This window comes from Columba livia, chromosome 7 (genome assembly GCF_036013475.1).
Source record: "Columba livia isolate bColLiv1 breed racing homer chromosome 7, bColLiv1.pat.W.v2, whole genome shotgun sequence".
NCBI lineage: Eukaryota > Metazoa > Chordata > Aves > Columbiformes > Columbidae > Columba > Columba livia.
The window spans coordinates 10,831,846-10,844,903 of NC_088608.1; the positions used below are offsets into that span (position 1 = coordinate 10,831,846).

The window sequence follows — 13,058 nt, forward strand, 5'->3', positions numbered from 1 at the left end:
TTGACATTCATCCTTGGTTGGGCTGCATCTGGTGCTTCTGTATTCTGACACTTCTTAATTAGTAACCTTGCCTATGGCAAAAGGATTTGCAATGCCTAAACATCTGATGTTTTTTCCAAGTCCTGCATGGACCAGATTGATATAGCACAAAATAATCTCCTCTCAAGGGAAACGTGATTTGGGTAGTTACGCTTACACCAACGAGTGTGTATATCCCCAGCCCAAGGTCATGTAAATGTAATTCAGGGATTATTCGCTCTGGGAGACGAAGTTGGCTTTTAACTGAAGAATCAGGTGTGCATGTTCTGTGCTGCTTCTGCTAGCATCATGAATTGCAAAAACATGTTCCTCTTCTAGTATGATTTTAATGTAAGTTATTTGTAATTATGAATCTGGATGTAATTAACTGCAGTAATTGCACTAAGCAAATCAAATTCTGCACTTGATCATACTGATAACAGGCTTGAAGAAGTTCTTCCTACGTGAAAAGATTTACTCAGATTTACACTGGTGTAATACAGTACAACTTGGTGCAGAAGGAGCTTTCCATAGCTGTATAATATACACGACAAATTCAGCAATTTACTTAAATATATGTAGGAACCATTTCATTTTTCCCTAAATTGTTCACTGGTTCTAAATGTTTCATTACTTCTCAAATTGGAGTTGCATTACCTCTTCTCTCTGTGCTTTTTCCAGTGACTGGCCATATCATTTGCAGTCTTACCCCGTTCTGCTGCTTTAAACCTTTTGTGCAACTTTGTGCATTATGCCATAGGAATCTCAGAAATAAATTACTTACGGCAACCCTGAATCACTCTGAAAACTGCAAAGGATTAAACAAACTATAGGACCTTGGGACTATGGGACATTCTTACTGGATTCATCACCCTGAATCACTACACTGACACTAACCATTTTAAACTCGTTGTGCAAGACTCCATTGCATACGTGAACTTAAGTTGCAACAGAATGTGTCTTTTGAGTGAAGAGTGAATTGCAGGAGTGTCCATGTATGGCTCTGATGAAGATATGCAATATGCAAATTATCACAGGCACTGGTTGCCCACTCTGTTGCCTTTATACACAGCAGTAAAAGCTGCAAGCCCACACAGTGGAACCGGGAGAAGCTCACCTTTGTCAGCTTCAGGAAATTGGGAAAATGGTCTGTAATATGACTAATAAAAAGGTACTTTGTAAAAGTTGGCACATTCTATTTAAAGGTGCTTGCAAAGCATCCTCTAGCTGCAGCATGAATGACTGTTATCTGGAGTGCAAGGCATACAGGCTGGAGACCCATGTCCGTAAGAAACAAAACATGTGCAAGGACCTTCAAAAGCCAATGATGGTATTTGAGTGAAGCCAAGCAGTCAAAAGGCTGCTGAATGGCCTTAAAAATGTGGGTGGCAAAGAGTGAACTTAAATGCAGTCTACGGGAATCTTTTGGTGAGCACATGGCAGAATGGCAGAAAGTACTTCTCTTCCATGCACCTGCCCTTGGTCTGCTTCAGGTTCAGCTTCCTAAGATATGGTCTATATGGCTGCATTTACAGCATTTAATTCTTATTACCTTGATTCTGTCTTATGATTTTTTGCCATCGCAGATGGCAGAATTTTATTCACTAGCCGTATGGCCGTACTTCAAACCCCCCTGCTCAAGAGCGGGATGTGCTGCCAAAATACCACAGCTCTCTCCATTCCCAGCTTCTTAATCCTTCATAAAAAAATCCTCGTTTCTAGACAACAAATGGACAGGAAAGAGGGACACCCCATACCACCCCAGCTGTCCTGGTTCCTTGGTCCCAGATCTTCTTTACAGTGAATATTTAACTCTGCAAAGAGACCACCAATGTGAATGACTAGTGAAAGTTTGTGTTTTGATTGAAGCCACAGCCTACACTCTGGAGTCAGAGAGGGATTTGCTTTTATTTTGCTGCTTCATGGTAAATGATTGCTGATAACCCAGAGGGAACTTTTACATGGATCAAACAAAAACAACACTTGTTAGAGCAGCAGAGCCCTCTCTATAGCCCAGATTATCAGAATAACAGTAAACTGGCAACATATCTGCCTTCTCCAAGGAATCTGCCACACAGGCAAAGGACTGCACACACGTTACCTGTATGTGCAGCTCTGGCCGTTCATTTCTACCATCTCTCCAACTCCCTGCATATCTACCTCTGATGGGAATATCAGAACATATATGAACTGAGCACTTTAAAAAATAACCAAACAAACAAACATACCCCCAAAACAGTAAGAAAAAAAATCAAACCAGCAGTTACTTAATCCCTTATAAAAGCTTTTTTTTTCCACCCCATTGTCTTGTGATTTCTCTGCTTATAATATACTCCCATCAAGCTACACTGGTTCAGCTCCCAGCAAAAACAACATTCATAGTTGTAAGAGGCATAAATGTAAGGTGTGATGTTTCACAGCCCTGCAGTGAGTGGAGGGGCAGATATTTTCAGAGTCTGATCCTGTATGCTGCTTGGCCTGTATTTCAGCTGTTCATTTTATCCCATTGAAGTAACAAAATGTCTAGCTTTTGAACAAGGCAGGTGGTGCTTAATTCTAAACCTGAAAAGTGTCGAGATGTGAAATGACCAGTCAGTGAATACTTTATATGCAGAGAGCCAGTTTGGGTCATTTTTGCGCTTTAAGTTTTCATTGTTTTTTAAATCTGGCCATAAAGGAACAAAAGCACTGTCCTAGACAGTAGTGTACAAGTGTGTGTAAGATCAATACTTTGTGGTAGACATTCAGAGATCAAGACCTTTTCAGGACTTCTAGAAGTTGCCAGCAAGTGGAATTGCTAAACTGATTATCACCTTCATCACAAATCTCTATTGTCTAATGTGCGATTGGTCTGAAACCTCAACATTAACAGTTAAAAGTCAAACAACAAATTATTAAGTTCCATAACATTAACTTTGAATCCTGGTTCAATTTACAATGAATGACAGGATTTTACAATATATCCCAGAACCACTGTCATGTTTGTGTCATGATTAATTTTGATTCATTCCGTCAACTCTTCTGAAAAGAATCAACAGCAGCAGACCTTGGCCCCATGAGCTTTCTGTTGCCTGCTTCCCAGCAACTCTGCCACAATGCGAGGGCCAAGCCCTGTCAAAATTATTGACCTACGCTGAAGTAATCTCCTAATCATGATATTCAACCGAAGCAGAGAGAATTTAATTTCACAGGCCTTGGTTATCAAGTAAAATTAAGTTAGCAGTGCCTGCAATAAAACAGTGTTATTGTTCCTAAGTGACAGGGTAAACCCACTCCCATTACTCACTTGAGTAACCCAACGATATCTATGGGGTGACCAAGGTGACCTGCTGAACACAAATAATCTAGGTCTATATAGGAGGTTGCCTGACTCTTAATGGTCCAGGACTTTGCTTTCATTTTCTCATGGCCTTATCAGGCAAAGCTGTTCAGAGTGAAACTTTCCATACCAGGTATCTGCCTAAGGCTGAACTTGATGAATTTTGAGGTAAAAGGTCCAGAAAGAGAGGAAGGGGAAAAGGGACTTACTTTCCCTGTGTTAGAAAAGGAGTCTTATTTCTTTGCACATGAGATGCACCAGACCCTCAAACGCTTTTAAGAGAGGGTTTGAAATTTTGCAGGGTTTAGCCTTGATGTCAAGAATATGCTCTTTGTCATCCCTGTGAAAATTTGCCCAAATTTGGTCACTCAGAAGATATCTGACAAGTTCCAGTTTGCACATGTTCAGTAAAAACCCGTTAAGAGTTTGGCAGTTCATTTTTCTCAGTATGAAATATTTCCTGAACATACTTCCATGAGCTGGGAAGTCTTGTCAGGCTCCACAGGGAGCAGCAAGCACCGAGTACCTTGTCCTATTGTTCTTCAAAACTACTAAGGGACAAAAAAAGCACAGGGCACATGGCCTGAGACCACACTACTGTCCCCTCCTGCTTTTTGCTCCTGTCTTGCAAGACCCAAGGCAACACTAAGGTGGCAATCTGAAACCGAGTGAGGTATGAGAAACCTGGAGGTGATAAAATACGCTTTTTGTGCCCTGAAGAGCTATGAAACAATTGCAGAACTGCTTTGCAGTTCAGGTAAGACCCATATACTGTAAAAGGATCTAAATTGAGTGCAGTTCCTTCTTGTTCTTAAATCAGTAACTTCATTATCAGACAATACAACAAGTAACACAAGAAAACTTTACTTCCGTTATACAGAGAATACACTGAGGTACATACGCTTGCTCTTAAACACCTGCATTAATTCTGGAAGCTTAAAATCCCGTTGACGAAGCCAAGAATTTATTTGGGTGTAGATCTCACACACAGCTATCTATGTGTAGCCTCATCTCAATGCTTACTTGACAAAAGTAATTCCAAGGCCTTTCTATAATGTTGTTTAAAACCCCAGCACTGAAGCTGTATCAGAGACTGCTGGTAGCCATATTTCCTGCCACTGTAAGCCAGGCAAAACAAAACTATGATTTCTAGAGAGAGGAAAAAACAATTTTTATAGAATGTAAAGACGTTTATAGGATGCTAAATCATCATTTATTTATGCAAGAGGATTTTCAAAGTCTTTAATGATACACAAATGGTGACAGTGCTCTTTTGTGTCTAAATTGTAAAGCACACTTCAGAACCATAAGTATAAAACTGCGCGACCAAGGTAAAATATTAAGATTCACACTAATTACAATGCATTTTTATTATTTGTCTTGAGGTTTTTGAGTCTTCAGGGTATGGTTTTATCACAACTGAAACCTCCCTCCAGGAGGCTCAAAAACTATTCTCTTTTAAACAAATTAAATAACATCCAAGAATCCTGTATCATCATTTAATCCTAGCAGCTGAGAGCTCACAGAAAAACAGGAACTATCATGAGATTTGTGATAAAACTGCAAGATCTGACAATCTTGCCAATAACTGATTCAGATCTGAAATCACAACCTGAATTCAATCACACTTAATCCTGAGAGAAATTATTTGGATATAAGTCTATTAAATGCATTTATCCCACTGATAATAATTTATAACTTTACCCTGCCATACAGATAATTGGATTTGATTTCGAAAGTACCAGGTTTCTGCTCACACCGTCAGGAATGTCTTGGCCTGAAAGGGTATAAAAATATTGACTTAAACTAAGAGAGCATAATGAGTACTGTAGGACAGTAGGACACACAGCATCTCTTTTATAGCCATGGCAATAGGACAGCTACATTATTCATGAGTTATGACACTAACAATCACTTAGGGGACTGCTCTAAATTTATGCCTCTAAAATGTTTTTACCACACCAGAAAGTCATCATTTCAACCTATTGCATGTATTCTTAAGTAAGGCCACTTTAAAAAATAACTCAGAATTATTGTTATGCTTAATTGACAGCTTTTTCCATATTCCTTCAACCCTGTAAGTCACTGTTTAGCAGAAGGAATCCTCTTATAATGCTTTCACATGAAATAAGAGGTGATTCGAGGAGTCTACCATAGTATAAAAAAACCCATTCTTAACTTTCATTGCTCATGGGATATATGGATTTAAGTGACTCCCTAATTCAACAGTATATATTTTACTGAAGAAATTCTAGCAAGGCAGATTACAAAAGCAAACATGTCTTTGACAAGTTCATATTCTAAAAGCAGGAGCTGTTAAAATTTTCTTGGGTGCTGGGGATCTGAGTAGTCACATATGGGGATGAAGAGGTGGGCAGAGTATAGATGAAGCAGTGAGAAGTTCACAAGCAATGCACTTACCTATGTCTGGGAACGATCACATCAGTAACGTAATTTATCTGTGCTGGTAACACAGTCAGAAGCAACATGTTCATTGCAGGAAGATATTTAGAACATTCCCATAAAAACATGTCAATAAGACCAATTATTTCTACTTAATTCTGCCTTTCACCAGTTGTGTCTCAGTAGATTAATATATCAAGAAATAATGAGTATTTGGGAAACTTAGATGAAAAATATGTCTAGGACATAGTTTCCTGCATTATTGCCAAGAAAACATGAAGGGAACTGCTTATTCATTTCCAAGGACATAAGAGAAACAGTTGTCAATTTTTTAAGAAATTATTTTAAGAACTGCAGAAGGTGAAATGAATAATGATGATTATTATGAAGTAACAATGCCTTCTAGAATAATGCAAAATATGTCAGGTGTTAAACACGTTAACATGCCAGCCAAGCTACTTTCTCCTTGCCCCAAGACACTCCCAGGTGATGCCTTTGGATGGTCACAGGACAGTCCAGCACCAGGCACAGCATGGCTGGTAGGAAGGGCAAGATTAATCAGGGAGGCACGTGTCAGCACCATAACTGGAACACCTCCTGGTAAAACAGCAGCAATGGATATCAGATATCTCTGTATTTTACTGCTGCAGCAAAAGGATTTTTTGCCCTGGCTTCTGCTAGAATTCACATCCGAATCCAAACTCTAACTCAGTTAAAACTGCTATTGACTTGAAGAGAGTTTTGCTTAATAAATCAACTTTAAAATTGGAATCTAATGTTATCTTTGTTGTTTGGGACTGAAATCCCAGAAAATACAGTGAATTTAAGCAGTTTCATAAAATGAGCATGAAGGGTGCAGATCTGACCTAGACACGTGGGCGAGTGGTTCGAGCAAGAGCCTGCATTTGGCCCAGCCCAGACGAGCACATTTCCCAGTCAGAGCACAGCGAGGAACCAGCTGAGATCAGTTGGTATGAAACAGATAAAGGACATAATACTGTCGTAGGCATGGTGGCAAAGGAAGGACATTTGTATTTTTTCATTTTTTCTGGAACCCAGCTCCCAGTTTTAAATTAATATTGAAGAATGACGATTACTTTGGTTAGTTTGCCATTTTACAAAATACATGAAGGGTGAAGCAAGGCCAAGAAATGAGTCACTTCTACTTGAGCCAATGTATTTATAGCTTAAAGAGGCATATATATATTCAAACATGTGCAAAGGCTGTCTTGTTGTAGTGCTTTGCCCTTTGCACCAGGCTCCCCCATCAGTCTTCGGTTACTTCACTGTGCCTGTGGGGATTCCCACAGCTGGCAGACAAATACTAAAACCACAACGACTTCCTCACTTATTATTTTTGGCAAAAAAACGAGGTACTGGGCTGTGTGATTCCCACCAGTGCAGAAACGTGTCACTGAAGGAAGCAGGTAGTGACACACAATGAAATTCAGTGAACCTGCAGAAAAACAGAGTGTTTGGGCCTGGCAGGAGTGAATTACTCGAAGGGTAAGGAAGTGAAAACCTCTGTTCTGGTGCAGAGCTGCTGTGCATCCTCTGGTATTGTGGAGATTGTAAAAACTTTAGCAGTCTCTTTGCACCCAACCCAACAGCTGCCATTCATTCGGATGAATGGGGATTCCTGAATCCACCCAGACTTTGAAGATGTCCCAGTTCTATGCTACAGCTCCCTTGTCTGTTCCTCTGGAGAGAAAAAAGGCATTCGCAGTCCGTCCGCTCCAGATCTCCCTTAGACTGACAGCAAGTGCTTACTGAGCTTTCCAAAAAGGCATCACAGCACCAATCTGTCTCATGGGTAAATGTCAACAGGGCAGAGATTTAGAATTTATTCTCAATATCTAGTAAACAGCATTGATGCTGTTACCAAAGACTAGGGGCTTTTTTCCTGGTTTTGTTTGTTTGTTGGTTTGGTTTGGTTTGGTTTTTTACAGTTAAAAAAATAAAGTGCATTTTTATATATCGACATTTCTGTACACCAAAACAGGGCTAATTAAAACAAGGTGAGCAGAATACGCAAATTCCCTTCTTGTTGAAGAAGGGTAGCAGTGAGTAAAGTGCTCTGCAATCCAAAACCCTTCATACAGGAAAGGTCCAGTTCCCAAAGCCAAATTAGGCTACACAGTACCAGTAATCATCAGAAGAAATTTAGATGATAGAAAATATATTACACTGATAACTTCCTGGAGTCCTGCCTATCTTCATGTTACTAGTCACCACCTGCATAGGTGAAGCGAGGTTAATCACAGTAGGAAACTGTTATGGAATAATTTTGACTGAGGAAATAACCAATTAAGTTTCCCCTGTGGCAAACAAGCATAGCTGCAAGCGTCTGAGCTACTCTGGAAACAATGGTACTATTCACAAGCTTAAAGTAACTACATTATAGCAGAAGTAGGATATAAAAAGAAAACCTTTATGTGTTAACAGCTATAATGGACACACTGTAACTCCATCTATCTTCCAGTTATGTATGAATGTGTGCATACACCTTCTATCGAAGGAGGCTCCTCAACACGCTGAAGTCTGTTATACACAACTTGTTTGAAACGCAAAAATCAACAAACACAAAGTTTTCAGCATCTAAGAGCGTCTTTCTGATCAAGTGTGTTTTTGCAAACAGATGCTGCAGAATATGAAAGCAAGCATTCTGACTAATTCCATCTCTCTTAGCAGAAACCCTGTCTTTAAAAGTCACTCATCACTGAATGTCCTTTGGTTTGCAGAAAAATGCGAAGTATGCTTTAATTGCATCCCCTGTGGCCTCACATTTGATGTCTTGTTCACTGTATCTCTGTCGAGACAGCCTTATCTCTGGGTATTTTTCAATTACACTAAACAGCATCTATTCAGGTCCTCACTGATTCACTGCATCTATATGTGGTTATTTGCTCTTTAACTGTAATTTTGAAAAGTGAAGTATGCCTCATTAAACAATGTAAGATCTCTAGTAACGCTTAATAATAATGGCTACATTAATTAAAATTATATTCAAATGGAATCCCTCTGAGCATATGTACCACACTGCTAGCATGTTTATACCTAATGTGTTAATATGAGCTCATGTTCTTATAAGAAAATTCTTGCTTTATAACAATATATTCTAGATGTGAATTAAGCACTGCTTGATACATTAGATATGCTGTCCCTACATTTTAATTTACTATATAATTCATACATATTATTCACATTTTGTTTCCACTTTACAATGGCTACTCAAATGCATCAAATGAACTGGATATCAGCCCTGTGCAGTGAAGATGCCTTTTCTCTATCACCTGAGTTTTCAGAGTCAGCCTCTTGCAGCACTGCAATACACAGATAAAACCCCTCATGCACATCTTACCTCTTTGGTGTGGGTATGGAATGAGACTGACATGTCCAAGAGAAGTTTCCTCTGTTCCACCCTCCGGACAAAATCCTGAATCCGTACTTCCAGATGCCGGGCTGCTTTATAGATCTCTTCAGGGTCACATTCCCCAGTCTGAGCCAACTGCTCTGCAGCCTCCAAAAGCTTGTCTGCATTGGTGTACGTATTCTACCAGCAAACAAAGCAAGAAATGAAGTATGAGTAATACAACTGTGGCAAGTAAACCCCTGAAACAGGCTGTTTATACTTTCAAAGGCATGAAAGCAAGTGATTACCAGAGTTTTAAAACAATGGTAATAATTCCTGCTGGCACTGCCATCTGTGGAAGGAGAACGTATAAAGTCACATAGACTAATCCCTGAGTACATGTGAAATAATTTATTTTCTGAAGCACACCACCCAGCCCAACTCTGCCAGGCACAGCAACAGGACTGTGCACTTGTTTATTTTCAAGTTCCCTGGAATTTCTCAAAGATAATGTAATGAAACAAGTGGGACTAACTACGTCGGATGCCTATGGTGTCTCACGTGTCTCACGTGACCCTTGGCTACAAGCTTGTTGCAAAGGCCTCCAAACAGCTATCACATTACAGCATGTAATGTTAGCCAGAGATGTTTCAGCCTCAAGAAACATTTGCCCTTCCCTGGCTTTTGTGAGAACTTGAGGAGCCTGTGCCTTCAAGTTCCTTCTATGTGTTTTCCTCTGGTCTACTGTTCTGCATCTTGTTTCTAGACCAAGTAAGTCTATTTGATTAGCTTGCAGATGCCAATATGTAACACTCAGGTTGCTTTGGAGGGGTTTCATTTTCAGTTGATCCAAGGTGTGTACCTGCCATCCATTGCATAAGAATTTGAACGCTTCACCATCCTGAATAGGTTTACCCCATAGTCATGGCCTTTGTGATATAAGATGTATTACCCCTGTTTCACAGAGAAGGAACTGAAGAACTCAGCAACTAAGCGATGTGCCCAAGACATGTCAGATTGTGGAGAAACAGAGGTGAATTCCATCAAACTTAGCTTTCAAATTACCTGCCCTTCCTTTCTGTTGTTCACATTTCTGGAAAACACCACTGAACTAATACACCGGAGAGTCTCATGAATACCAGCAGAAATAGAAGGAGAGTGCAGACATCTTCTCCATAGACATGGTGTTACGATTTACTCAGATATGTTTAGATAACTAATCATAGCCAGTCCTTGCTGTCACAGAAAAGCTTTCTTCATTTGAGTCCAATAACTCAGTGGTGTTTAACACTTAACAAAAATAAGGAGAGACAAAGACATCTGCCCAAGGGTGTTTTCAGTACCAAGTGAGATTTTCAGAAATTCTTGGTGTTGGCCGAGTCCTGCTCCCACTGGGAATTTTAACCTCCCCATCAATAGAAGCAGTTGTAGCATTTTCCTTTTCAAAATCCTACTAAGAATCCTCTTCAGTTTAAAATGCATTAACTTTTTACATATACACAAAATACCTTTGAACACTTTGGACACACATATTTTTGAGTATTAAAGGAACACTGTGAAACACAAAAGCCATGAATGAATTCACATTGTTCTTGCTTAGATAGTGTCTTCCTGCAGTCAATAGTTGTTGCTGGATAAAATATTCAATACGAAGATGGAATATTGGCCTCCAAGTGTTTAATGGGGGAAAATATTTCCAGTCATAAAAAGCAGAAAGAAAACAGCTCTTTCATGGTTCATTTTCCCAGTTTCTGAGGGCTGAATATAAATATAAAGTATTTGCATTACTCCTTTTGGACTGTGAAAAACACGTTCTAGACAGTTTTGTTACCAATAGTAAATTTTTATTCCCTCACTTTCAGGACACGGCTGTAATGGTTAGGCTGTTAACAGTGGCAAAATATTATGTTTTAATAATCATTTTTTGGAAATCTCTTTAGCTGAGAATTTGTAAAAAATGTTCCATTTAATGCAATCTGAATTAAGGTCCAGTTTCACTTAACACCATCCTTTCTGAATGATCCTGTTCCAATGGTATTTGGAGCAAATGCCAAAGCTAGTACTATTTTTCAAAGTCTAGTCCACTCTAGGGTTTTTCACACATTACCACTACGACAGCTCAAACACCAGTCCAGCTCCCTGGGGAGAAGGTTGTCCCCTGCTTTTACTTGTAATATTTAGTATACTTTTAAATGCATTCACTCTCTTTTTATGGCACAGATTTGAGACACAAACACCTTTGCTGAAATACAGCATGAATACAGCTTTGCTGCATTTGTCCCTAACACACTTGTGTTCATCTCTACTGAAAACTATTACAAGCTTACTGATTCCAACATGTGACGTACTTAAGTACAACTAGATGAGGTGAGTTCACCAATATGAGGATCATATATAAATACACTGCATGGTGAAAAGGGCACAGGCCAAGCCCTAGACTTTGGGGAAAAAAGAAAGAGTGCAGGTTGCCCTCAACAAAGGAACTGGTCACTCTGCACAGGCAGTAAAAGATCCAGTGGTCCTGCACAAGTCCATTTACATTGCATAAGGTTCTCCAAAGGCAAAGAGGATTTTCTGCAAGGAAGCTGGCTGGATGAGGAAGGAGGCAAACACAGTGTTTAACCTGGGCTGTGCCAGGCACTGTCAGTATACAGTGATGTTTCCCTGAAGCATTCGTAGCTCACTTTGGACATGTTTGTTTAAATGCATCATGCACACGAAGCCTGAACACAGCATGTTTTAAGCATGGCAAAACTTTTGTTCACCTCTTTCTCTATCTTTGCCCACTGAGTTCCCATGTAAGTGTCTGGGTTTTTAAAATAGGTGCAGTTTAAGATGGGAAAAACACTAATGGATTTATTCCTGTCAGGCTTGGTGCTGAGAGATTTCCAGTTCACTGTTGCAGATTGAAGAGGTTTAGATACATTTCAGATAAGCAACCACATTTGGGAGTTAACCACACTCTCCTTGAACTTCAGAGTTTGACGTATTCATGAAAGGATTGACATCTGCTGTCAGATGAGCTGTAAACACAGTGCCATCCAAATAATCTAGACGTTAGTGATTTGTTGAGGGCTTGCTCTACTTTTGTTCTGTTCATTTGTTTCAAGCGCACATAAATCATATCTGAAGTTGTTACGCACATCAAATATTTTTGTGGACATCTACTTCTCTACAAGTGCTGAACTGGGTGTCTTTAGCTTGGAGAAGAGGAGACTGAGGGGCGACCTTATTAATGTTTATAAATATGTAAAGGGTGAGTGTCAGGAGGATAGAGCCAGGCTCTTCTCGGTGACAACCAATGACAGGACAAGCAGCAATGGGTACAAACTGGAACACAGGAGGTTCCACTTAAATATGAGAAGAAACTTCTTCTCAGTGAGGGTGACAGAACACTGGAACAAGCTGCCCAGGGGGGTTGTGCAGTCTCCTCTGCAGACATTCAAAACCCACCTGGATTCCTGTGTAACCTCATCTGTGTGTTCCTGCTCCGGCAGGAGTTTGGACTGGATGATCTTTCAAGGTCCTTTCCAAGCCCTAATGTTCTGTGATTCTATAAAGCTTTGCTGAACCCAGGAGCTACATCCTGGTTGGGACTATAATGCTGCACTGCTTGCCTGCTTTGTACGTTTTCATCCTGAGCCTGCTTTCTTAGTGAGATCTTCAGAGTACAGACCCTTATTTCATCTGTTTGAAGCACTTCATGCTTTTTTGGTGTGACATAACCCTACATCAGGCAGGGGAGGAATCTAAGAGAGAATTAAGTCTCATGATGAAGAAAAGTGTACAATGCCTCCTTGTCTTGCTGCTTCCAGCCAGAAGAGGTTACCTCGGACTCCCAGCCCTTCTGAGATCTGGAAGTATCTACTAGGGGCACAGGAGCTAGGTACATCTCCAAACTGGTATCAGGATTAAAAACTCTGGAAGAAGGTAAGAGCTAATGCAATCACAGAAGGAAAGTTTTGC

General features: G+C 40.0%; 1 protein-coding gene across 11 annotated transcripts in view; it reads right to left on the reverse strand.

Annotated features, from left to right (window-relative positions):
- Positions 1-13,058, reverse strand: part of KALRN (kalirin RhoGEF kinase) — a 510,474-nt gene that overhangs the window by 205,401 nt on the left and 292,015 nt on the right. For all 11 annotated transcript variants that reach the window (XM_065070486.1, XM_065070487.1, XM_065070491.1 and 8 more), the window contains one exon: positions 9,102-9,293. In XM_065070486.1, the coding sequence (XP_064926558.1) occupies positions 9,102-9,293 (192 nt within the window). The remainder of the gene's footprint in view (positions 1-9,101; positions 9,294-13,058) is intronic.